Genomic DNA, 27,286 nt, shown 5'->3' on the forward strand with positions numbered 1-27,286 from the left:
TCTCATGTGAAAACACAATTCATTGTTTGATGATTAATTTTCACAATTTCTGAAATATGTATGACTTCTTTGATTTGTTTTGGGTCTTGCATTTTGTTTTTTGTTTCAAATTATATATCAAACTATCACAGAAATATATTTCCATGTAGATAATAATTTAAGCTTATTTGTCTAATTTTTTTCAGTCCTTTTTACATCAAAAGAATGTAACTATTAAGGAAAATATTTGGGGTTTTTTTTTGTGGAAATGTAATGATGAAATAAAAATACAAGATTTGCTAATAGTAGATACTAACATGTAAAGAAGTTTAATTTTTTAAATTAAAATAAAAAAAACCCTGGATGTTACTAGCTGGTATTTTGAGGTTAGAGCTGAGTTTGCTTAATTATGTTATAAGGCCTGAAGGGGAGTAGTTCTAGAGATACGCTGGGGGGCAGAGCATTTACAGTATAATATTTGATCTTTAGGAACTAAGTGTTAATCGCCTTTTTAAATGAAAAGAGCCTTTTTCATGTTTTCGAAGGTTTACCATTTTAATTCATTTCTAGATGAAAAAGAAGGGATCAGCCAAATCAATAGTATAAATAAAAAGTGAAATGCTTAGAAGTATCACTGATATAATCAGTGATCTATCTGAGGAAGCTGATCACCTACTTCTTGATTACTTTTTATTCTATAACTAACAAATTCTTCCCTCAGCTCCTTTTATTTCCAACCTTGATCTTATCTGGAGGTTTTTTTGCAAAATTTAACTAATATCTTTTCCATTATTCTACTTTGTTCTTCACCGCAACATTCTGCAGGTTAACCAAAATGAAAAAATGAAGTTTATTCTGTCTTCAGGCACAGAATTCAATGCAATCAAGTCTCTCACACTTGGCAAAATTTTAGGTAAGTGGTACTCCACAGGACTAGCTAAAACATCGATCAAAATGTCACCACATCACATAAAAACGAATATCCTAATCTCATTGAAGGGCATTTGTTGTCTTGGATTTAATAAGACACTAAGTCACAACCAAGGCAGAATCTTCAGTCTGGTTGAAATACAAATCTAATCATGGGTAAGTGCTTCCTGAAAAGTAATTGAGTGGGTTCCATTAAAAATAATTTCACACTTCTTTCTTTCATTTTGCAATCAAGCATTATGAAACACCACTCTTTGTTTTTTGGTGGGTTTTTATTTTTACTCTCAGAAAAAAGAAATCACTGTGAAATCATACACAAATTACTATTACACAGAATACTATTAATCATACTCGAAAAACTGTGAATACATTTTTGATGTTAGGGATAAGGTAATGTAAACACAAACTTTGCTTGAGTTACTTTTTTTTAGAAACAAGTTAAGCTATGACGAAATATTTTGTCTAGCGATGACTCATCATAATTTGTCTTTCTCTGTAGTAATGATCAAAATGGAATGTACCTAGCTACAATTACCATTTTTCATTTTGTTAACATAAAATAGCCTGAACTAAAGTTCTTAAGATCTTCTTATTTTCACATTCATTACATTGCAAAAATATAATGATAGAGGAAGTTGTGGTGCTAGTGAAAAGTTATAGGCTATTTCTTTTTCCTCTAAAGTAATTTCATAGCATCATAGAATCATAAAAAGGTTTGGGATGGAAGGGATTTTAAAGAACATCTGATTCCAACCCTCCTGCCTAGGGCAGGTTCCACTGCACGTTGCTCAAAGCCCCATCCAGCCTGGCCTTGAACACTTCCAGGGATGGGCATCCACAGCTTCTCTGGACAACCTGTTCCAGTGACTCACCACCATCACAGTGAAGAATTTCTTTCTTATATCTGTTCTAAATCTACCTTCTTTCAGTTTAAAGCCATTACCCCTTATCCTATCACTGCATGTCCTTGTAAGAAGTCCCTCTCCAGCTTTCTCCCTTTAGGTATTGGAAGGTGGATATCAGGTCTCCTCAGAGCCTACTCTTCTCCAAGCTGAATAACCCCAACTCTTTCGGCATGACTTCACAGGATAGGTTCTCCAGCCCTCTTATCATCTTTGTGGCCGTCCTCTGGACGCCTTCCATCCAACAGCTTCATACCCTTCTTATGGGACATAAGCTCTTGGGGGACCCAGAGCTGAACTCGTACCCCAGGTGTGGTCTCAACAGAGTGGAGCAGAGGGAGAGAATCACCTCCCTTGACCTGCTGCTCACACTTCTTATGATACAGTCCAGGATACAGTAGGTTTTCTGGCTGCAAATGCTCATTGCCAGGTCATGTTAAGCTTCTCATCCACCAACTCTCAAGACCTTCTGCTCAGGATTGTTCTCAATCCATTTTCCATCCAGCTTGTATTTGTGCTTGGTTTTGCCCCAACCCAGGTGCAGGACCCTGTACTTGGCCTTGAAGTTCATGAGGTTCACATGGGGCAACTTCTCAGGCCTGTCAAGGTCCCTCTGGATAGCATCCCTTCCCTCGAGCATGTCAACTGCACCCGACAGCTTGATGTCAGCAACCTTTCTGAGAGTGCACTCAATCGCACTCTTCATGTCACCAGCAAAGATGTTAAAGTCTGTGTTGCTACATTCCCATATCAAGCAGAGGTCCATTTGTGCATTCTTCCTCTAATAGCACTTGCTATTGCAAGAGTATGAAAACAGAGTTGGTTATAGTTTGTAATATATAGTAACTAAGGCTGCAATGACCTTTTCAACAATTTGAGTTACAGTGATTATTTTCACCTTTTCACAAGTGGTCTTGGGCTAAGTGTAGAATAAATAGGATTATTTAAATAATTGTATCTTAGTTTATAGATATTAAATGTTTATAATTTCATATGGCACACAGGTTATCACCATTACTGAAAGCAATTCTGTTTATTTTTAATAAAAGCAATTTTTAACAGAAATTATGAACCATGATCCAAAACAAGATCTGGTAAATTAACTGCCTCCCTCTCTAAATATTTGGTGCTTAAAAATTTGGTCGGTAAACTCTGTGCAAAGGAGTGATGGTTTCCCATTCTTTAAAAATATCTTTAAGTTAGCTGAAGTGTTAACAAAGGCTTTTTGTAGAAATAAATTCAGAAAATTGTGATAAGTGACATAGAAGAAATTGAGTTTTCATCTCAACTTAATATAGATGGTATATTACTTTATCTTGCTCCCCCAGGCTTATAGGGGAGACTATCTACATGTTTTATATAATACCTACCCTAAACCAGAAGATCAAAGAAGAGTTTTCTTCATATTCAGTTGTATGTGATTTAGTTTAAAGGAATTTTATTTCTATGTACATGAGATGCCCCTCCAGGATTCATATATCTACCACTTTTTGTATAGTACCTTTGGGAATAACATAAGAGCTTTGGTGAATCAGTGTGTCTGCCATTGTATTAGACCCAGAAATTCTGTCCTGGCTGTGACAGTAGAAAACACTGTTACGTTTTCCCAAAGAATCTCCTACTGACAAGCAAAGCATTATTTGTAAAAGCCCATCATGCCACTGGGTGGGATGCAGTAAGTCTTCACCAGGTTTTGTCTGACCTCTATCTACATTCAACTAAAGTGAAAACAGACCAAAATGCTTATGAAATTCTAATTATAATAATAAAAATAATCTTATTATAAAATTTATAGTAATAAAAGTAGTCTTGTTTTTAGTAAAAAATATTTAATTTTATGTCTACACATATATATGCATGCACACACACATACACACAAATATCAGTTCCAAATATACCCTCTCCTATATGTAATCTTATCTAGAAAATAGGACTTCATGAAATCCTCAGTTCAATATCACAACAGAGAATCATAATTAAGTCAATTTCTGACCTATCATTGTTTACAAAAGTAGGTATTAAAGGGGATTAATTGAAAGAGAATTGGGTGGGATATTTCAACTGTAATTTTTTTAATAGGCTGATGTATAACATCACAGAATCACAGAATGGTTTGAGTTGGGAAGGACCTTAAAAGAAAATGTAGTTCCAATCCCTGTGCCATCACCAGGAGCATCTTTCACTAGATCAGATTGATCAAAGCCTCATACAACCTAATCTTGACGACTTCCAGTGGTGGGGCATCTACAACTTGAGGTTATGTGTTCTAATATGTCTCACCACCGTCATCATAAAAAACCCCAACATTTTCCATATGTCTAATCTCATCTACCCTCTTTCAGTTTAAAAGTTTTCTCCTTGTCCTGTCATACAGACCCTTGTAAAAAATATATCTCCACCTTTATTATAAAATGCCTTTATATATTGAAAGGTTGCAGTAAGGTCTCCTCAGAGCCTTTTCTGGGGCTGAGAGCCCCAACTCTCTCAGCCCTTCTTCATAAAACGGATGTTCCAGTTCTCTGACTCTGTTTGTGGCCCTCTTCTAGACCTGCTCTAAAAGTTTCATGTCTGTCTTTTGCTGGGAACCCCAGAGCTGAATGCAATAATCCATGTGGGCTCTCATGAAAGTGGAGAAGAGGGGCAGATCACCACTCAACCAGTTATTTTTGTGCAGCCCGGGATATGATTGCATTTCTGGTCTGCAAGCACACATTGCCAGCTCATAGCCTATTTTTCATCCACCAATATTCTCAAGTCCTTCTCTGCAAGGCTGCTTTCAGTCCAGTCATCCCCAAATCTGTACTGATGCTAAGGACTGCCCTGATGCAGGTGCAGAACCTTGCAGTTGGCCTTGTTGAACTTCATGAATTTCCCACAGGGTCATCTCTCAAGCCTATCAAGGTCTCTTTATTTAGAGGAAGGCATCCCTTCCCTCTAGTGAATCAGTTGCACCACTCAGCTAGTGTCATCCACAAACTTGCTGAGTATGCATTGAATCCTACTGTCTATGTCATTAATAAAGATATTGAGCAGCACTGGTCCCAGTGTGGGCCCCTGAGGGATACCACTTGTTGCTGATCCCCACTTGGACATTAAGATCTTGCATGTAACTATTTGGCTAAGACCATCGAGCTTATTCCTATTCATCGAACAGATGATTGAGATTTTCTATCCTGATAGTATTATCTAGACTAAATGGAAGATAATTTTTAATATATAAAAAAATCCATACAGTGGTAATTGTTTTCATAACGATGGTAAACAAATGCTAAGTATCTTAGAAGGTATTAAATAATGAAATTTAAACATCATCTTTAGAGAATTAAAGAAAAAATTATAATTATTGTTTAGTTGTGACTGTTTGGAAAAGTCTCTATATAGCTGATCTATTTTCTTCCTGGAAAAATAACTAAAGACCTTTAACACAAACAGAAATGCGTATTAACTTTGAAATGTAGATTTTCTTTATAGAACTCACAGTCCAGAAAAGAACTGGTATGTAGATATTCACAGAGAATGGAAAAGAGAATGATTATTTAGGCATAATTTTAAAGCAATATTAGCTGAAATATAAAGTACTAAAACAAAATGGTTTAAGGTATTTCAAAGCCCCACGAATCCATGACATAACTGAATTAGGAATTTATAATGCTTGGAACTGTAATAGTCTATTGCAGTCATGTTCACATAAGGGTAATACCATGATAACTATTACAAAATCAAATTTTTTGTTATCTCCGTTATGAAATTCCATATCAAAACTTTCATTGATTTACTTAAAAAATTATTTGATGTGATGTATTGAAATGAACATTTTGAGGCAAAGAGCAGTCTCTTATTCAGGACCAATATTGTCTATTCCAAAGAAACTACACTGTTAGAAAAGTTTACAGGTGGGACTGTCTTCAGTTATATGATGTCTTTGCATCATCACAGTAGCGTGAAGCATAGAGTTAAAATGACCTGTGGGGCCACTCAGCCCAGTTTGGCTCAGTTTACAGAATCTGCCCTGAAGAAAGCATATGTTGTACTTCTCTCCCTTTCAAATGAGAGATGCTATTGAAAAGCTGCTGTTTCTTTCATAAATGTGACTTCTTTGGGTCCTGATTCCTGTGAAGTCATGTCTAGAGATGTAAGGAGTCTTTGTGAAGGCAGTGGAAAAAAAGCATTGAATGCTGCAGTAAAGAGGTCTAAACAGAAGAAGGAGTAACAAAATATGAAATGATGTATTTCTTGTACTTTGAAACGTTGTTCAGGAAAAACCCACAAATTTTAAAGTAGAACAGAAAACTATGTTTTTTTGAAGAATTATGTTCAGTTGCAGAAGTACTTGTCTGAGCAAATCTGCAGTTGTATGTAGCTCAGGTTTTTGTTAAAAGCAAATCTGATATTTAGCTGATGAACTACTTTTGAATTCCCAAGAAAAAAGAATCAGTGTTCTTCCTCACTTCCCAGAACCTAAGAAGTCCAATTTAAAGACTTCTGAATTTATGTTATGCAACATTGTAACAAAATAGCCAGGAAGCTAGGCGGTGTTGAGGTTCAGTGAAATATGTGGAGGTTAAGTTCTGAAGGGAAGGAGAAGCAGCACACTCAGCCACAGAGTTCACAGGATGAAAGCCAAAGGGCTCCTTATGTTTTTGTTTTCCTTCTGAGAAGATGCCCTCAAAGCACCCCACACTGTAAGAAGGCTGTAGAAACTGCTTTTTTTACAGCAACACACTGAGGAGGTAGTTTATGTCCTCTGAGCAAAGCCACATTTGCCCAGGGCAAAGCTTCATAGCTTTCCCCCAGGTGAGGGTGGGGAGCTGTGGGCAACATTTTTCTTCAGTGAGAGTTGTTGACTTTTCTATGCCAACTGAGATAAAGGTAGGCTTTCAGTAAGATTTACTTAGGTCTGATTTGCACACAGAGTCTCACCACCTTAAAAGGATGTGTGGGTTTAAGCCAATTAACTTAAACAAAGTTATCACATTGAATATGGACATTTCCAAAAATGTAAAAATTAGTTATTTCAGTAACAAATAAAAACAAATTTTCACTGGACACTTAATAAAAGGGCCTAAATTATACTAGTAAAATATTTTGTACCCACATTTGAAATGGAATTTCTGTATATTCAAACTACTCCATTCTATTTGTAGTGAAATTACTTTTTATTATACTGATTTATTTGTATCTGAAATTATTAGATTTTATGATTTAATTCTGTCTTTATGGGAATATCTTTGAGAATAAATAATAATTGTACAGATTGCTTAAAAGGTCTGATTATTATATATTTATTGATAAAGGAACTATGGAATTGCAAAACTGTCATTGTGCTCCACTGATACAGAAAAATGCAGTGATATTTCAAAGTTTTAATCTGAAAGTTAGCCTTTTAAAACAATAATTTCTGGCCAATCCCCAAAAAGTGCTGCAGAGAAGCACATGCAAAGTAATAGCTGGTTTAAAAATGTCCATTTCTCTTTATGCAGTTTTTTTCCACTATATGTATTTGGGAATTCATACAGTAATAAAATAGTAAAATTAAATCTTTTAAAGTTGGTTTAGAAAATACTTTAGTATAAGTCTGTGGGTGTAAAATATTCATTTTTATGCAACTCCAAAATTTAAACTACATATAATTGTACTCCAGAAAAGTTATATGAAACTTTTATTATTTTTTATTTCATCAGATTTTTAATTTAGTCGACCAAACTTGTCAAGGCTTACTTTCCAGACAGAAGCCTTTCAGGATAATTATTTGGGGGAAAATAAAGTTTCCAGTCTTTCAAACTTGAACAAAATACCAGTATTTTAGAAAAAAATCAAAATTCAGGGATTTAATGGATATACTTTAGTTTGATGAAATAATTCTGTTGGCAAAATATTTGCTTTCTAATGTTTTATTTTAAAGGCTTTTCTCCTTAATCTCATCAGTCTGACAAATGACAGTTCCAAAAATAACATCCATTAATGATTCCAGATTGCTGGATTTGTATTGTTGAAAAGCAGCAAAAAGTCTCAATGACAGTACTATCTATTACTTCCTGTTAATCAAATTACTATCTTTACTGGCATTTTTTTCAGCAGTAATCTGCTCAAACAAATAACAAATTAAGGAAAAGGGGCTTAAACCATTTTGGAGTGTTTTAAAATCACAAAATTCACAAAAGTAATTGTTTATTGACTTACTTTTCAGTAATTTATCTCTTCCTGGTCACTTCAATCTGAATCAAAAGTAATCATAAGTAAACTTCAGCAAAATAATGTCTTTCTGCATATTTAAAAATAGCAAAAAAGTAGTGTAGCAGCATTTATGTGGTCACACATTAACCACAAGGGGAAAAACACCTAAACAACTAACCATATAAAATTCAGCTGAAATCAGTGGATGTATAGCTGTATAATTACTTTTAACTGTAATAAGCAATTGTAATGCAAATAGCAAAATAGTAAAATTTTAATAATAACATAAAGTAATAGAATTTTCATAACGACATGGGGTTTTGCACAAATGTCAGGTTTTGTGGCAGTCCATCCCAAGTACATTGTTAGTACATCCAGTTGACAATTTAACTGTGAAAATCAAATGTGCATTAATTTTTTCTACTGAAGACAGAATCATAGAATTTCTCAAGTTGGAAGGGACCCATGAGGATCATCATCTCCACCTTCCTCCAACTACCTAACACTGAACCATATGACTAGAAGTTCTGTTCAGATGCTCCTTGAACTCTGACAGGCTTGGTGCTAACCACTTCCCTGAGAAGCCTGTTCCAGTGACCAGCTACCCTCTTAGTGAAGAACCTTTTCCTAGGGTCCAGTGTGAACCTCCCCTGCTGCAGCTTCCAACCATTTTCTTGTTTCCAATTGCTGGTCACCAGAGAAAGATTAGCACTGTCTCCTCTGCTGCCCCTCTTGAAGAAGGTGTATGTAGCCTGCAGTGCAGTTACCTCTCAGCCTTCTTTAAGCTGAACAAACCAAATGACCTCAGCTGCTCCCCCTAAGTCTTGCCCTCGAGATCTCTCACCATCTTCATTGCCCTCCTCTGGACATAGTCTAATAGTTTGATGTGTTTTTAATATTGAGGTGTTCAAAACTGCACGGAGTACTTGAGGTGGGGCCACACCAGTGCAACATAAAGTGGGACAACCACTTCTGTCAGCCAACTATCTGTGCTGTTCTTGCTGCACCCCAGGACACAGTTGTCTTTTTTGTCTGTCAGGGCACACTGTTGACTTTTCATCAGCCCAGACCTTCAGATTTTTTCCTGCAGGGTTGCTTTCTAGCCCTTTGTCCTCCAGTTTACATACATAACTAGGGTTACCCCGTCCCAGGTGGACTGTCCAGCACTTGCTCTTGTTAAATTTCATACAGTTAGTGATTGCCCAGCTCTCTAATCTATTTAGACTTCTCTGTATGGTCTCTCTACCCCTGAGAGAGTTCACAGCTCTTCTTCATTTAGTATCATCAGCAAACTTACTTAATGTGCATTTGACTTTTGCATTCAGATCATTTATAAAAACATTATAAAGAGTACTGGCCCTAAAACTCAGATCTCCCACCCCTTTTACTATAACTTTTTGAGCCCAACTCATCAGCCAATTGTTCACCCAACATATGGACTTGTTTAATCCTGAGACAAAAGAAGATTGTACAGGTACATGAAAAATTTTGAAATCTTCAATATCATAAAAGCAGAAAGGTTAAATCTAGTCCTTTGACTGCACAGTTCTTATCTTAAAATGTTGTTAGGAGCTACATGTCTGCTGACTTTTGGTGTTGCTTTACAAAGGAAAGGTCGTTGAAGAATAGAAGAAAATGGGTTACTGAGCTTCTGATTTTTGTTTTGTTTGTTTTTAAGAAGGCAATGTAGGTAGAGTAATTTTGCCTTTGCTGAAAAGAAATTGCGTGCATTTAGCAAATGAATGCTCTAAAGATGTTTGAGGATGTGTGACTGGAGTTTACTATAAAATGCAGTCTCCAATAAACAACTTGTATGTGTGTGTGTCATTTTCAGTCACCCAACTTTGATGAGCACTAAAGCAGAGGAGGGTTTGTCTTTCCTAAGCCTTATCACTTTTACCAGAAAGATTGCTTGATCTAGTTAAAAGTTTTACTTTATCCGAGCAGTATTTTCTAATTAATGAGTCAAGTAAACTCTAAGGATTTAAAACATGGGATTTCCTTTCATATTATACACATACAATATTTATGAAATTATATAAGAAACTAGAAAATAATAGAAGATGCCTCACTTTTGAGGTTTTCAATCCTACTTAGTTAGAGGTACATCTTTTTATTACAAGGTGTTTTGGACATTTCTTTCTTGCCACCTTAGGATAGCTTCTGTTTTTAAGATATGGAGATCTAACAGATCCTTTGGTGCAGTGAGGCCAATGTCAGAAGCAGTGTAGGCTACAGAGAGAAAAGAGACATTGAACATTTTATGTGATCTATCAATGTAGGTGAGCAGACTCTGGGCTGACATCCATCTATCTAATAACACATCATCATTGCAATAAGCAAAGAGTAGCTGGGGAAAATATGCTGTGCTATTTTACAACATTGTACCAAAACACATTAGCCTGATTTTCACTATACCTAATTGTATCAAGGAGTCAGTTGTATACTGGTATTTAAAATTGTTATGGTAGCCAGTGTGAAGATCACAAGCTCATTCATGGGTTCTAGGATGGAAATGAACAAGGTTAAATTCCCATTTTATTTGCAAAAAACTTAAAAATTTGCTTCCCTTAAGTGTTGTCTTTGAATAATTATTATTTCCAGAGTTTTTGCTTAATTTAAATTAGAACTGTCAGAGTAAATAAACTGTTTTCCATTTTCCAAATGGTGCATTAGTGAGCATTACCTACTTAACAAATAGAGGACTCTGACAGGGTATATACATTCAGAAAGAAAGGTCAAGAGAATAAGAGTGGTTGGGAGAGTTGATTGTTGTTCTTATTCCTTTAGTGAGAAAGATAATGATATCATGTTTAAAATATATAGTAAATTGGAGCAACATTTATTTTTTAGAATTTCACAGAAAATGTCTTGCTAGATTTCCAGGATCTGAGCCCTTCAGAAAGTTCTTGTTTTGACAGATTTGATGGTGATGGAATGGGGTAGATATATGTATTTGAGAAAAGAATATGATCCAATAATGTGCATATTTATGAGAAGAAATCTAATAAAGTATGTATTTTTCATGAATGTATGCTTCATCCTTATCTTTTTGCAGAATGAAGAAGTGTTGCATTTTAATTTAAATATTTTAGTTACATTTGAATTTTTTTGCTTTGGAACTTGCTATAGTAACTTAAAAGCATTTGCCTCAGCAGACAGGAGCTGTCAACTCTTAAGAAAAGGGGGGTGAATGTATTTGACTGTCTTTTCATTAAAGACAGCCAAGAAAGGGATTCAGTGGATCTACATATGTTGCTGTAACTCAAATACACTCAGAGGAACACAGGTTAATTATTCATTTATTCTTCTGTCACTTTATTTTGTATATTTGCACTATGATTAATGGTGTTCTGTTCCTTTTGATTAACAGAAAACAGTGATGTAGATGAGGAGACTATGAAGGCAAACTCTCAGGGGTTTATTGGATGTCTCTCTTCAGTGAAGTTCAACCACATTGCTCCTTTGAAGGCTGCACTGCACCACACCAGCTCAGCCCCTGTCATTGTAAAGGGACGCTTCACTGAATCCAACTGTGGTAGTTTAACTGGAGCTGACTCAACATCAAGTGAAACCACCCATTCATTTGCAGGTAGCATATGGTTATCACATGTTCTGATCTATAAAGCAAAATCTAAATAGAGTGCTTGTGACCTGAGTCATAACTGTCTGTCTTTTTTTTGTTTGTTTGTTTCACATCTCAGAAGTAGTTTGAAAAAGAATTCCTTTTATATATACTTACTTCCTTTTCTCTAGCCTTCCTCTGAATGTTTACATTTTCCTCTTTATCTCTGTGAAGTATCATCTACACCACTTTTTTTCATTCTTACTGACACACACTATAGTCACTGTACCATACTAGATATAAGCTGTAACCATGTAAGAATTTGTTGAAAACCCTTCTTTTATTTGTCTGTCAGTTTCCTTTCTTTTCCCCCACAGATCACTCTGGACCAATAGATGAGGGAGAACCACTAGCTAATGCAATCCGAAGTGATTCTGCAATTATTGGAGGTAATAGAGACTATTAACAACTTCACAGGAACCTTTTTTTTTTTTTTTTAGTAACTGTGGGTCAGTGTTTCAGTGAAGTCAGTTTAGTTTTGTGTGTTTAAAAAAACTAGTAAAAGGGTTTCATTTTATTACAAGTGATAGGCAAAAATCAAACTTTTTTTTAAAATGCAATCAGTAGTTCTTATATCGCTTTAATACGTAAATTTATGCCATCAGTGCTTCTATACACTGTAACATTCTGCAGAAACACAACATATTAAGAACAAGTTTCCAACCTGTCTAATGCTAGTGTCTATGAATTTAAAATGTACTTCGATATGTTGTGGCAAACAGCATGTTTAAGAAAGAGCAATCTTTGCTTCTTGACTATGTCAAAAAATTATATCTTGCTACACAGTCAAGTTCAAAATATTCTCTATTAGATCTAAACAACACTTTTTTTTTTTTTGAGAAAATTAGGTCTAGCACTGCTTGAATCAATCCTTTGACAGACTGAGCAAGGTTCATTCTGTTCCTACATTTGAAAAGCAACGTACTCTTAGGTGGGCTACAACTTGTATTGAATAACAGTTCAAAAATAAAATGCATGTTAAAATAAAAAGAGTAAAAAATAATTTCTTTTGGTTTGAAATACCATTTTTCCTCCATTTTCTTACTATTTCTTTTGGACATTTTTATCAGTTCAAATAGAACTACAAATAATCATCCACAAACTTTTTTTGATACACTTATTTTTAACAAAGGAATATAAGAAATACCATGTATGGTTCAGTTGATTCTGAAGTCCATATGTTGACAATCCTTCTACCTTCTATGCCTATCAGAACAAATATGGTATAAAGCTTAAGACAGACAACTTGCACTTAAAGTACAGGACTGATAATTAGGGTATGCAGGTTCCATTGCTGTGTCTCTGTGACTGACTGTCCTTAAGCTGAGATCCATCTCTGCTGTAGTAGGGAAAGCTAACAGTTCTGTCTCTTTAGCAGGAATGGAAAGTACATAAGTGAGCCTTAATAGGGGGAGTCTTGGACTGGGGACTTCAGGAGAATTTAAATTCTGTTGCTGGTATTGAAGCAAGTGTATGGCTATGTCAGTTCAGTATTTTTCTTTCAAGGAACAGTATTGTCTCTTCTGACAATCTTCCCCTGTGAAAATTTCTGGTGGAATTTCTTCTCTTAGGAGGAAGTGAGGGAAGGAAACTTGTTTTCACTGAAACTTGTTTTCACTCATGAAGATGATATTTTTGCAGTGAATTCACTGTTTCAATTTCCATTAGTTACTTCAACAGAAAGAGGGCAGGAGGAGGGAAAGGTCATCCCATCCATCATTTAAATTCTGAATAGGTTTCCTTTCTAAGGGTTTTAAAAGCCTCAGCAGACAAATGACATAGTGGGATTTAGCAGAATAAAGCTGCCAAGGCTTCTCACTGAGGATAAAAGAATGTAGGTCTACAGAAGGTGGAGTTAAGAACCTGCAGTCAGCTGTGTGTCTGTCATTTAAATAATGGTACCTGCTACAGTCAGTGTCTGCCAACAGCACACTGCATGGTCAGTGGTCCTTAGCATGGCAGTGCTAAAGATACTAAAATAAGAGGTGATAAAACCTAGAAGCTTCCTTGCTTGTGAAATTATACTTATGTCTGTATATTTTCATATACACAATCTCTGGGAATTTTACCACTGAGTTCAGTGAGAGCAGAATTTAAAAAACAAGTTTTCAGAGTTCTTATATATGTCTAACTTTGAAAGAAATTACTTTGTTGTTTCAAAAGATGAGTATCATAATAATAACCTCACAATTTTATTATTAAACACATTTGGGAATATGCAGTCACATTTTTTCTACTGCTTAACTATGGTTGTTTAGAAGTCAAAGCAAGTTGTACAACACAGTGGAAGTTTGATGTAGATACCCTTAGGTGACTATCACTGAGAATTGTACCAATTCAGCTACCTGAGACAAAGCAAGTTTATAGATATGCATTTACAGGAGGCAAGTATAGTTCCTGTGAAACAAATGAAGGACTGTTCTATTTAATCCAAATAAGAATAAAATTCACTCAGATTATAGAGCTTTTTCCAGAGAAGAAGATACCACACTCTAGGAATATTTAAAACGTTTATATTCCTACGTGAAGGATGCCTGCTCACCTTAACTAAAAAAAAAAAAAAAAAAAAAAAAAAAAAAGTGCTTGATAGCACTAAGGGGCTATGTATTTTCATTTTTCTTGCACTAATGGCTAAGTTATGCAGCAGATTGTTCCTTCATCTAGTACGGCTAAGCCACTCCATTACAACTGTTTCCCGGGCTGTTTAGTGAGGTTTTTTTCCTCCCTGCAGCCTAGTCTTGCTTTCTGCCTTTCTGACAAGCACTTTCTGCTTCCCTTCTGTTCCATTTCCCTTCAAATTCCTCTCCTGCCCAACTTCTGACTCATTAACTTGAGAGCCTGAGACCATCGTGAGAGGATGATTGAGGAAGAGACTGGAAGTCTGTAAGATCATGCTTATCTCTGTGGGTGGAAACTATCTCTTTCCTTACTGTTCCTAATCTGCTGCCCTAGGAGCAGCCTGTCCTGGTAATAGTTCAATAAATCCTAAATAGTCTCCTTTAAAACTAAGTGCCTATTCCATTTAGTCTCCTATGTGTTAGGTATGTGGCACATATTGTAGCCGATCAGTGTCCTATATAAAGCTTATGCCCCTGCCCCTTTGCTTTCTAACTGATCAGCTAGAACACCATAATGCAGATAGCCATACTGATGATGATTTTACCCTACCAGATGGGGCTGTTAAAGCTGTTAGAAAAGGAAGCTTGCTCACTGTCATCTGTATAGCCAGGGACCTTGTTTACTTATGAAACCAGGGTCACATAGCCATGCAAAAGAAAACGACACCGAAGATGTCAGAACAAGTGCCACAAACCTGAAGGGAAGGGAAGGGGAGTCAAATCTTTGTTATTTCACCCTGGACATGAAGTGAGCCTTGATTTTAGTGTTTTAACCAGTGTCTATTCATTACAGTGATGCAGTTACAGAAATGTGAGCCCTAGCTAATGTAGATTGTTAAATACTCTTAATCCCATTAAGATGTGCCAAAGGCAGTCAGAGTCAGGATTTTCTTCCATGAGGCAGAATAAACATGGGAATTTCTGTCCCATTTGACCTGACAATAGGTGGCTATAAATTGGACAATTTCCACTGTAGTCCCTAGGCTGAACTGTTCTACATTATCTTTTACATATTCTCCTCATTAACTGTGTAATTTAGCCACAACCAGTCACCTGCAGGCTGAACTAATTTGTGTGGAGTATTGGATATGGATGGGACTAATTCTGTGCAACAATTTTTACTGCAAAGGGTCTAAAGATTGGACCTTTTAGTGTACACAGTCAGAGCTGATAGAGGACCTGATTCAGAATTCCAGATTGGTACCTTTGCCTTCACCCTCTTCTGCTCTGTCTCTGCTCTCCAGATTCCTTCCCCCAACCTGGAGTAGTGATAGGAGGCTGATTGGCAGGTGAAAGCTGATGACAAGACACATGTCCCCTTCCTTCTGATAAAATGTGGCATGAGAAAGGGTTCTGAGCAACAAGACTGACTGAGGGAAAAGGGAGTACTTTGTCCAATACTCAGGATTTGGGGGAAAAGAGAAAGTCATAGTAGTCCCCTTTGTGCCATCCCATTGTCTGGCAGGAAAGACTGTGAAAAACACCTCCTCAAATCTGCAGTGGCTTGAGTTTCCAGCCTGGCAGAGAGGTATAAGCTGATAGTGAAGTAGGAAAAGACACCCTCTTATCTGCAGTGCCCAAAAGTCCCTAGTAGTCTTCTATTCAAAAGTTTCAAAAATTTTAGTATTGTGTGGATTATTATTTTTGTTTAGTAGTATTGTGCAAGATTTCAGATCACCATGAATTTTATACTACAGTGCTGTTTCTGGTTTGAAAACAATTATGGCTTCTTATTTCTTGAGCTTCACTGTAACCCCCTCCATTGTGTGATACAGTCATTTCTTTGTGCTGTGTTCTGGCCCGTGAGTTATTATTTGTCTATCCTTTCTCTTGACTTTTTTCTCTTGTCTTCTCCTAGGTGTGATAGCAGTTGTGATATTCATCCTACTTTGCATCACTGTTATAGCCGTACGCATTTATAAAAAAAAAGGCATATACTCAAAAAATGAGGCAAAAGGATCTGAAAATGAAGACAGTGCTGAATCTGCACTGAAAAGTGAGCTCAGCATGCAAAACACAGCCAATGAAAATCAAAAGGAATACTTCTTCTGATTGACATTCATGATTTAATTTAATATAATAATGTGACAGTCTGGCTTTCTTGCTAAGCCAGGGGCTCCCAATGGACAGAAAAAGCTCTTGCACTCTACAGTAACTGCAATGAATTTGAGACTTACTATACTGCGTATGTTCAGTCTCATTGATTGCTGTAGGGGGATTCTTTAAATTACATGCATTCCTTAGCTATTATACCGTAAATACATTTTATGTAACAGTGAATTAGATATTGTAACCAATTTCATTGTTGGTAGTTTCCGACTGTTCTGATGTGACCTATGACTGAAGTTTAATGTACACACTAATTATGATTTTTGAATGGGAAAATTGTTATGAACTTATTCTAACGCTTTCCTTTAAAATTTGATTCTGGAATTTTGTTCAAGGTGAAAGGTGAATTCTAATACTTTGTGTTACTAATGAAATTCTGCTGTGTTGCATTATAGTGATCCCTCTTACTTCCTTAAACTGAAAATGCCTTTTGAACAGCTGTTGGCTGGTGTCGGCATCTGCTTGTGAGCCATGGAGTCTGGTGTCCAAAACAAACTTTGTTCCCCTGAGGTGTAACTGATGTCATTAGTATGCCTTCTTTTGGCAAGCCTAGCAGGACTTAAAACTGAAGGGTGTACAATGTGTTGAAATGCTGCAAAATCTCCTTTGCAATAGGTTTTCACTTATGGTCAAGTAATGGCACCAAGAGACATATACACGTTCTAGGCATTTTAAATAAAATTGAGATCACAAAAGGCAAGACGTCTGCTTGGAAATATCAAGAAATATATATTAACAGTAGTTAAATTATCATGAATGAAAACACCAAAATATGATCAAGATTATTGTGCCTGGAAATTAGTAATGCTTCTTCAGTCAAGAAGTAATGCTCTGTGCACTTTCTGAGACATATTCTCTGAAAACATTGTATCTATGATCCATTCCAGCCCTCAAGATTAAGTTGTTCTAAATTATAGAAATTATTTGTGATTCTTATGACAGTAAAAGTAGGGCATTTAGAGTCCAGAACAGTAGCAGCTACTTGAATACTTTTGTTCTTCACCCTTAATAGTACCCACTATACCACTGTGAGATAAGGTCTGATTATACCACTCAAAATTAAAGAGTTGCTTACTATCTTAAGAGAGTAAATAAGAGCTGGCTATGATGCTGTACAGATTATCAGATATGAAGTGTAGGTTTAAGTTGTCTAAACAGAAGATTATAAGGTCACATTAGACACCATAGGGTGTCTGAAATACCCATGTGGCCTGGTGGGAATATCACAGTTCTACAGAAGGTGTGTATCTTTTGGAAGAGACATATGGGAATTTGGTGGAATACCCCACGGAATTGAAAATGGCACTAAATGTCAGTATTTAAGTACCTGACTCCCACACAAAGGATTTTTTGTTTTTCCCCAGACAGAAGGCTGTGTGCCTAGAGCTTGGATCAGAGAAAAGAATCAGGAATTCTGTGCCCTTGTAGACTTGACTTCAAAAATTTAAACAACTTTCAGAATTTATTTATATCTGCTCCCACTGAAAGCAATGATAATAGTCATTGCTTTTCTCCTCTTTCAGTAAGGAAAAAGAAAGCTAGACCTTAGACTGTGAGGTTTAGAAAATGTTTATCATGAATGCTCAACAATATTGTAAAGACATAAAAACCTGACATGGTGTGCCAACATGTTTGATATGTAAATTTCTTTACATAAACAGTAGTTGTAAATATACATGTCTAGCTGTTACTGTCTTCTAAAGCTTATTTTTTTCCATCAGTCTATTTTTAGAATTCTACAGTTCCTTTTCTGCTTTCTCCTATATAGCTTTACTTAATTTTTAGGAACAAATTATTTCCTTTTATTGGTACTTGGAGGCTCTGCCATCAGAATTGTTCAGGTTAAGATGCATTGCTTTCTTGTTATTCTCATCGTTATTCTGCATGCATCTCTGGTAGATGAAGCAGTCTGAGGATGCAGGATCAAGAACTAGGTATCCATGTCCCGTATATGTTGGCATATTTGCTGTTACAGTTTGGTCCGTGGCACTAGGTCACTTACAGAAAGGACAGAAGAAGGTGAGGGGATGATACTGGACTGTTCCCATGAAGTGGTATGTATGAGAATACCCTGTTTGGTGGATGAGTGAAAGAGATGAAAACCTCACATGGGTCATGAGAAGAAGACCTTGAATTGTTGTTTGCTACTTTAGAACTTCTCAGTCTAGCTAGTTATTTTGAAGTGAAAATTATGACTCTTCCTTTTCAAGGATCTGACCTAAACGATACTGAATTCAGGTGGAGTCCTTCCATGGACTTTTCTGTAATTTTAATCTTCTGTGCCTCTACAGGTTTTCCCTTCTCATGACAGATATGTCAGTGTCCATCTTTCTGCGTCATATCAGCAAATTGGTCAGCAGTGATGGGTCCTAGGTGACTCCCTTTTTATCAGTATGGGATGTAGGAACCATGTGGGACAAAACTTACATGACACTGTTGATTAGAATACATTAGATCACCAAAATGGACATGTTGATTGAACAAGACAGACTATTCACATGAGAGTTAACCATATACTAACCTAACCGAACCCAGAGGATATCCACACCAGGACAAGTTGGAAGTATGCAAACCTAACTTTTCAATCATTTGCTTTTACTTCTATTTCCTTGTTAATTTTTGTTGTGTGTCTTGATGAAGAGAAAGGTTTCTTCGCTTACTTTATTTTCTTTCATGAATAATTATGTTATTTCCCTATGAGAATTTTTAAAAGCAACAGGAAGGGAAAAGCTGACTAAACCCCCTATTTCATGGATTAATTAATTAAAAGAGGGGGAGGGTGTGAATGGCATATTATTTCATTCAAAGACCTTTTAAAAGTATCTTATTATGTGAAGTGCAAAAAGAGAAATGGATTTTGTTGAATGCACACCTATCTGCAGATTTGTAGCATACAATAATCACGTTTTTCTGAAGAAAACAAATGCTTATTTTTATCCATAGGAAGAGTGATCATATATTTGTCACCTCAATCTGAAATATACAGGTTCATAGTCAGTGAAGCAGCATTTTCCATTACTTGCTGCATTTCTATGAGTACAAAAAATGGTGGCACTGAAGTGCACTGAGACATCATCTAACATTGTGCTGTCCCTTTTTTATTCTCTATTTCAATGTGTGACCTTTCACCTCTCTGTTAATAAACACTTTTTAAAATAAAGTGAGGAAAATATTTTTTAAAAAAAATTTGTATTAAAAAGTTTAAAACTAACAACAATATACTGATTTTTTTTAACAGTAAAAATATGTAGAAGTGCACATAATATATTGGTGAGTGTGGTTATTTATAGATATTACTGAATGCTAATGTAGCAAATTTACTACTTGTTGACACATTTTCCATGGCAAATATTTTTTTTTTCTTAAGTACATTAAAAAATAAATAACAGCATGTATGCTGGTACATTTTTAAAACTCCATGTGGGTGCTCATTACAAAGGGCTCATAATTATTTATGTACTCAACATTTAGCACATAAATATTATTTAGTTAGGTTTTGGAAAGTTGTGTAGGTGAAGAATATGTCATAAGCTAAATGCACAACTTAACATGAAAGGTACTAACAGTCAAAATAAAATTATAGCACCATTATTCATGGCAGTGACATATAAGGACAAAACGTGAATGACAAAACAGACAGGATTTAGGAGGAATCAGCTGTGTAGATAAAAGTACATAAATTTAAATTTAAATGCTAGGTAGCCTGCAGGACCAGTATGAGATAAAATCTGAAGATGCAGCTATTCCAGGTCAGTAGAGGTTTGATAGGAAAATATTGTTTTGAAATAAAATTAGTTACCTTGAGAAGTAATTGTAACAGTCTACAGTCAATGCAGAGTTATAGCTGTAGGAGCCATGTGATGTCACAGGGGAAGAATGTTCTTTGTAACAGAAAAATATTTGGTAAATCAGAAATCTTAATGCTGAAAACTTTATGCTGAAAAAGCACATGCCCTAGTCTCTGGGGTGCAATGCACATTCTCTTGTGTAAGCATGCAGAAATGCTACATAATTTTATCACACTGAGCTCCTAATTCTGCAGCCAAAAGTATAACAAATCCATAGTCTGTCTGATCATCACACTGAGCTCCTAATTCTGCAGCCAAAAGTATAACAAATCCATAGTCTGTCTGATCATTTAATGAGATTGTGCATTATCAAGAGGGAATAAAACTGAAAAGTCCTACAGAAATCAGAGCTAAATAAAAAGGTACAGGTATGAAGATACTGGAGTAATTTCCGTGGTTTTTAAAAGTACTCACAAGAGCATGCTTAAAGGAATAAGGAAAAGAAACAAAGAAATTAACTTTTTTTTTTTTTTTTTTTTTCCCCAGAACATTGTCTTGGGCCTTTTTGGTGGTGGTGGGAAGGAAAGGCTTAATGGGGTGTACAGAAAGTGCTTAAAGCTGCTAATACAAGAAACAGAAACAAAAAGTGCTGATAGACTGTGCTTTGCTAAAAAGCCATGTTTATCCTCATTCTTGAAGATCAGTTTGAAAAGTAATTTTTGACAAGAACTGGCACTATCCTCTGGATATGTTGTCCAAATCTTTTATCTTTGATCTTACTATTGTACAGAAAGGTATCAAACATCATAACTGCATTGCACAGAGACTGATGCCTTTGCTTCAAAAACTGACATAAAATCTCATTTAATTTCACATGAATTTCTAACTTCCATCTATGATGAAATTCTGGTGTTGCTAACATTTTATGTAAATAACACTGAATAGATCATGCCTAAGTCCTTATTATATAGCATGGTAAATCCACAGTAAAATTCTCCATAAGCGTGTGAGCAAATGCATACATACATACAAGCATAAATGTAAACGAGCTATGTAGTCAAAGGTCAGATGTTTTAGACTTTACCATTTTCTTTGTATTATGTCAAATACTGAAAAACAGTCCAGAGTTCAGAAATACTACCCTCCCTTATGTTGGGAAAATATCCAACCCATTTCACAAAATATTTAAGATTTCACAGAATTCTTTTTAGGAAAAAAAAATAAAAATAATTAGAGCTTCAAGTTTCTACCAAAACAATAACAGGCAAACAAACGGACAGCTGATGGGAAGAGAAAGATTATAGCATCTCTCACAAAGAAACAGTGCTGTAGTAGGTTCCTCTTTTTTTTTCCTCTTTCTTTATATTTTCTTTCTCCCCACCCCACACCCTCCCACCCCTCCACCCCCTAGTTACATCCAGGACTTGAGAAATTATTTGACCGATAACAAAATGAAGCGCTGTTTCATACACATACAGATATACACACACACAATTACTACATTGAACAGCATATTTTAGCTACAGTCTAATACCTGTCTTGGAAAACCACGAATCAATTAATCAAATTCTAACCAGCTAATATGTCCTTTACCAGTTGAAGTGTACTCTGATTCAGTCACCTGGCTTCTAGGAAGCATCAGGACTCATACCTTCAAATTAGGTGAGGCAGTGGGCATCAACGAGAGACATGTAAGCCTGCAGAAGAGAAATAGCTACTCAAAATCATTCTGAAGTCCAAGAAAATTAAAAAGGAGTTACAACAGATTTCACAAATATGCATTTGACATCAAAAACCTAGTGATAACAGCATAAAAAGAACTATTAAAATAAGACTCATATTATTCAGTAAACCAACATATACCAGATAGGTCTTGGAAACCTTTGTATGTTTTACATTTTAATACAACATACTCTTTGTGTCTTCTAGCTTATATATGCAAGAAATTATTGTTTCAAATACAATGCAATCTTTTTTGGAGTCTCTGAATGATGATTTTTTTGTTTCAAAATGCAGAAGTGCCTTGCAAACAATTTATAAGGCCAGCACTAATTTAACTGAAAGCAGACATCAAAAAATCTTCTGAATTACAAAAGTAAAGGTTGTAAAAAAATTCCTCAGTGCATAATATAAATTCATTGATGGGCACATGTTTGTAAATTATTTAAATAATTAACTGACTTTCATTACACTTGTCCAATAACAAAAGTGTGTGAATTGAACCCTGAGGTTCCGAAGAATATCTATCCCATCCTTAAGTGTGTGGGTTTAAAAAGACCCCTTATCCTTTATGCTCCATTTTTACAATAGAGAGAAAATACTCTTTTTTACTGGCTTGCCTTATTAATATTTGTGAAGATCTTTGAAGATGGAAGCCATAATATAAATGGACAGCACCATAACAGAAATAAGATTCTATCTTTCGTTTAGCAAATAATGTTACGGTAAGTAACATTAATTACCTGTATTTATATTAATACATTTACTTCAGGAGATGGTCCTTTTCCTTTCAGTCAGAAATAGTAGCATTTTCCTGTTCTTGTACAGAAAAAGTGATACATGAATAAAGAGGAGAAAAACAGACCTTGGAGTTTTTGGTGTAGTACAGATTTGATTACATGTCTTCTTTTATCAGCAAATTAGAGTCCAGAACATTTTGTCTAACTAGGTGGGTAATGGTTGAAGTAAAAAAGATAGGTGTGATATAGATAAATGCAGAGCATAGACTATAACAACACATCTACATTCCTTCAAAATGTCTTCTGCAAATTGATTATCTCAAAGGGAACATCACATGTACATATTTTATATGCAATGCTTTGTTCCATCTTAGTAGCTTTGGCTGCATCATTAATTCTATTTGCTGTTACTTTTAGTTAAAACTGGAGTTACTCTTCTAACCACCAGAAACTGCTAGGCATACTGTATTGTATTTTTTAGATGACAGGATAAAATTTTACTGTGTTCTAAAACATTTAAATCTATTGAAAAAATATATATCCTTATCTAGGCAAAATAATATTGTGTATTTATTAACATGCATGTTCTACATGAAGTAGCAAATCCAAAATTAGACATATACTGGTTTGGGTTGTTCTTTTTTTTTGTTTCTGGTTTGTTTGGGTTTTTTTGGTTCGTTGGATGGTTTGGGTTTTTGTTTGGGCTTTTTGGGGGGTTGGGCAGATATTTCCTCCAGCAGGTAAACAGAGGGAGCTGTTACTTACTTACAGCTTAATCAGATACTGCTTGTGAACAAATTATTTTAAAAGTATGCTACATGATATTAATAATTAATTTTTAAAATTATAGACACTCTTAGTAACAAAACATTCCAAATTTTTCAGTAGTTGCAGCCCCAAGGTACAGTCTCTCTCTTTTCTGTATTAAAAATACTAGTAAACATTATGTATATGGCATAAGCTTTTTTCCCCCACTACATTCAGTGACACTAGAAACAGAGGTTTACACCATCTCAGAAAAGATAACTACTCAGTCATGGTCCCTTTGCCATGGAAATTAAAATATTTCACCTGCAAAATAATTTGGTAAGTAATATTTGTTAAGGAAGTCCTTTAGTAGTTACTGTGGTTTTGCTACAAAACATACATGGCCTTATTGTCACAGAGCAAAAACTCCCCGTAAAATTAATATTGTTAAGGAAGTCCTTTAGTAGTTACTGTGGTTTTGCTACAAAACATACATGGCCTTATTGTCACAGAGCAAAAACTCCCCGTAAAATTAATATTTAAATGGATTGTTTAGTGTTGTGATCTGTAAATCAGCAACTCATATTTGAATTATTGGTGTTGTATTGCTATGATTTTATCTCTTTAATGTTCAAGTTCATAATATGTGCATGTTTGATTCAAAGTAATTTTTCATTAATTCATGTCATAAACATAAAAGAGCTATATTTCAGGTGTTTTACAGATAAATCCTTCTAGAAAGTAGCAGTTAAGTATAGAATGTGATTTTTAAAATGTGTCATATATTATTACTTCACATTACACATTTGTAAAGTTCATTTATTTTATGGATTTATGGTTTATTCCCAGAACACATAATAAGAATAACATGACAAAATTCATAGAAAAAGAAAGGAATATAAAACAGGAATTTTCTGTCTTGGTAAAACTGTTTTTATGAAAGCTTGGAAATTTGTTTTATGATACTCTTGTACGGCTATTTTTCAATTCATATGAAGTGTTCATTTGTGATCATATTATCAAGCACATCTTTCAATTATTTCTTTTGTAAAAACAAGCTAAGAGTAATTTTAGTTTCCAACTGTTATCTAGCTGTCTTTTTACCTCAATAAAGTATTCCAATCTGTAAATGGAGCACAACATGAACTACCTAGTATGTACCTTCTCTTTATAAAATAATAGCAATAATTGACAGTCCCCTGAAATCTTTGTGTCATGTTGCCCTGACAGTCTTTTTTTTATAATTACAAGTAAACCTACTTAGTTAGAATCTAATTAGGAAACCATTAGTAAATACTTGTTATTCAGTACTCTAGAACGGTTCAGTGATACATTTGAGAAATCAAATGTTTTTAAAATCAGTCAGATAATGCATATTATGTCAGTAATGCTGCCTTTGTGCAGTACCTGCTTGCCCATTGTGGCACTTACTAGTGATTAACAGTCATTTCTCTATTACCAAATTAATCTTAAGGTTCTGTAGTATACTGTAATATCCTTAAAAATTAGGTATGTTTGCAGCAAACATGTCTTACTGCTTCACACTAGACTTTTTTACTTCGTTCCTGACATTTCCTTATTTTTTGCACCAGTGTTCTGCTCATGATCATTTAATTAGTGTAGAATCTATAATTACATGTGAGGTTGCTGCAATAGAGGGTCCTTTCGCATTAGGTGGCTGTTGTGCCATCAGATAGCTTGCAAGTAGTCAGGTCTGTGAGTATTTCCCTGCACTGTCAGGCAGCACAGCTGTCCTGTTCCCTTCTTGCTGAACTGTCTCCTGCCAATCTGCATGCATTTCAGTGTCCCAGGGCTGAGCTTCTGGGGAAAAATCCTATCACCTGTCTTTGGTGCACAGGTCTCCCAAGCACAACATGATCCATTCTAGCTGACCAAACATCACTAGTCATGTAAGGCTTCCCTGCAGTTCCAGTCCCAGCTGGAAACTCTGAGGAAACATGCATACTGCTCTTTTGACAGAACATAATGCTGCAAAGCCACCTACAGCAGCCATATCTGGATGTGTCTAGCCTGGAGACTTTTTCTTATTACATGCACAATTAAAAAAAAATAAGAAAGTCAAGGCTGGCAGCTTCTGCTCAGGCCACAGAGAGGAGGCACGTGACCTGCCAGGCTTCCGGTAGCGAAGCGGCAGTGCGCTGTGGCTGGCAGTGACCCGCTCTGCCCAGGAAGCTGAGCGGGAAGGTGCAAAGGAGGAGCAGGAGCTGATGGTTTCTCCTCCTGTTAGTGGAGAGAAAAACAGCAATGTGACCTTTTGCAGACTCTTTGAAGGCATTTCTAAGGTGAATAGAAAAAGTTTGGAACTACATACCCCATCTGAGCACAGCTCTGTCCCTGTGACTGACAAGTAGAGACAGAGCAATGATGTCGTGCAGACTTCCCTGAGCATATGACATAACAAGTAAAGTACATTTGGTGGGAAGTTATAGTTCTCTTACCAGCCTCAAATTTCCAGCCTGGGGAGGTATTTAAGCAATCTGTGTGTAATGCTCTCTATTCATTGGGTTAGGTTAGCAGCCTTACAGCACACTCGCTACTTTCCTCCCTGCTGACCACTCAGACATTTCACTCAAAACTGGTGGTTCTTGCTCCAGGAGAAAACTGTCAGACAGTACCTGCCTCTACACCAGAGACAACAACATGAGGCAGGAAAATACTACTTCATACTGCCTTAGGAACATGCTTCCAGAAGTCAAACCATCCTCCCTCAGACAGGGTAAGCAAGATTTTCAAAAGCACTTACATCGATTCAGAAAGCAGGTACCTGTTCAGCATTTTGAACAAAATTCCTAAACATTCAGCTCACAGAATAGCTGACGTTTGAAGGGACATCCGCAAGCCATCTGATCCAACACCCCTGCTCAAGTGGGGCCACCTAAAATTGGTAACCTCTGTCAATGCTCAGTCACCCTCACAGTAAAAGTGTTTCCTGATATTCAGGAAGAGCGTCCCATGTATCAGTTTGTGCCGTTACCTCTTGTCCTGTCACTGGGCAGCAGTGGAAAAAGACTCCTTTACATTCTCCCTTTAGGCATTTATATAAATGGATGAGTTACTTGTCCCAAGCCTTCTCTTCTCCAGCCTGAACAGTCCCACCTCTCAGTCTTTCCTCATGGGAGAAATTTCCAGTCCCACAGTCCTCTTCATGGCTCTTCCCTGGACTCTCTAGTGCTGAGGAAAGGGAAAAGGATCACCTCCCTCAGCTGGCAAAGTTTTGCTTAATGCAGCCAGGATAACGCTGTCTTCCCTGCACCAAGGGCACAATGATGGCTCATGTTCAACTTAGTGTCCAACAGGACCCCCAGGTCATTTTCTGCAAGACTGCTTTCCAGCCAGATGATCCCAGGCTTATACTGTTGTATGGTCTTATTTCTCCCCATGAATGGAGTTTGCATCAGTAAACTGATCATGTAAATTGATTTGACATTTTGAAAATCTCACCATTAAGATTACAATCATCATTAATCAGCCAAATTTCTTCAGCAGTCTTAAAATGTACTTGCTGCTACTTCTTATTGCTGTTTGAGGCACTTTCTAGCACTGATTATTTTTTTTTACTTAAAATGGCAAATTGTAGTTTATTGTAATCAGACCCTGTATAAATACCTAAATAGGCTATAAAAAAAGAAAACATTTCAGCAAGTCAAAAGATATTTAGCAATCATTAGGTTTCAGAGATATTTTTGCTATTGTTCTCCTACTAAATCTGCCATATATCTGTGTGAAACTGAATGGCAAATATAATTGTTCTGCTTTTCATTTTTACAATGATCAAATATCTAACTTTTATTTTCTTTAAAGTGGGAGCTTCTCTGCATTGAAAATTATGTGGCTGCATGACATATACAGAACATTGTTAGTCAAATGGCCAGTAGCCTTTTTGTTTATGTTAATTCTAGATGTCAGGCTCTCCCTCACCAGTAGCTATTAAAAT

The 27,286-nt window shown here is 35.9% G+C and overlaps 1 protein-coding gene across 1 annotated transcript in view; it reads left to right on the plus strand.

Annotated features, from left to right (window-relative positions):
- The window catches only part of CNTNAP4 (contactin associated protein family member 4), a 261,392-nt gene extending 241,932 nt beyond the window's left edge, over positions 1-19,460 (plus strand). Inside the window, exons 21-24 of the mRNA XM_055791657.1 lie at positions 805-892; positions 11,359-11,577; positions 11,928-11,999; positions 16,087-19,460. Of these exons, the coding sequence (XP_055647632.1) occupies positions 805-892; positions 11,359-11,577; positions 11,928-11,999; positions 16,087-16,280 (573 nt within the window). The 3' untranslated portion in view covers positions 16,281-19,460. The remainder of the gene's footprint in view (positions 1-804; positions 893-11,358; positions 11,578-11,927; positions 12,000-16,086) is intronic.
- The last annotated feature ends 7,826 nt before the right edge of the window (positions 19,461-27,286 follow it).

This window comes from Falco peregrinus, chromosome Z, assembly GCF_023634155.1.
Source record: "Falco peregrinus isolate bFalPer1 chromosome Z, bFalPer1.pri, whole genome shotgun sequence".
In the NCBI taxonomy this organism is placed as follows: domain Eukaryota; kingdom Metazoa; phylum Chordata; class Aves; order Falconiformes; family Falconidae; genus Falco; species Falco peregrinus.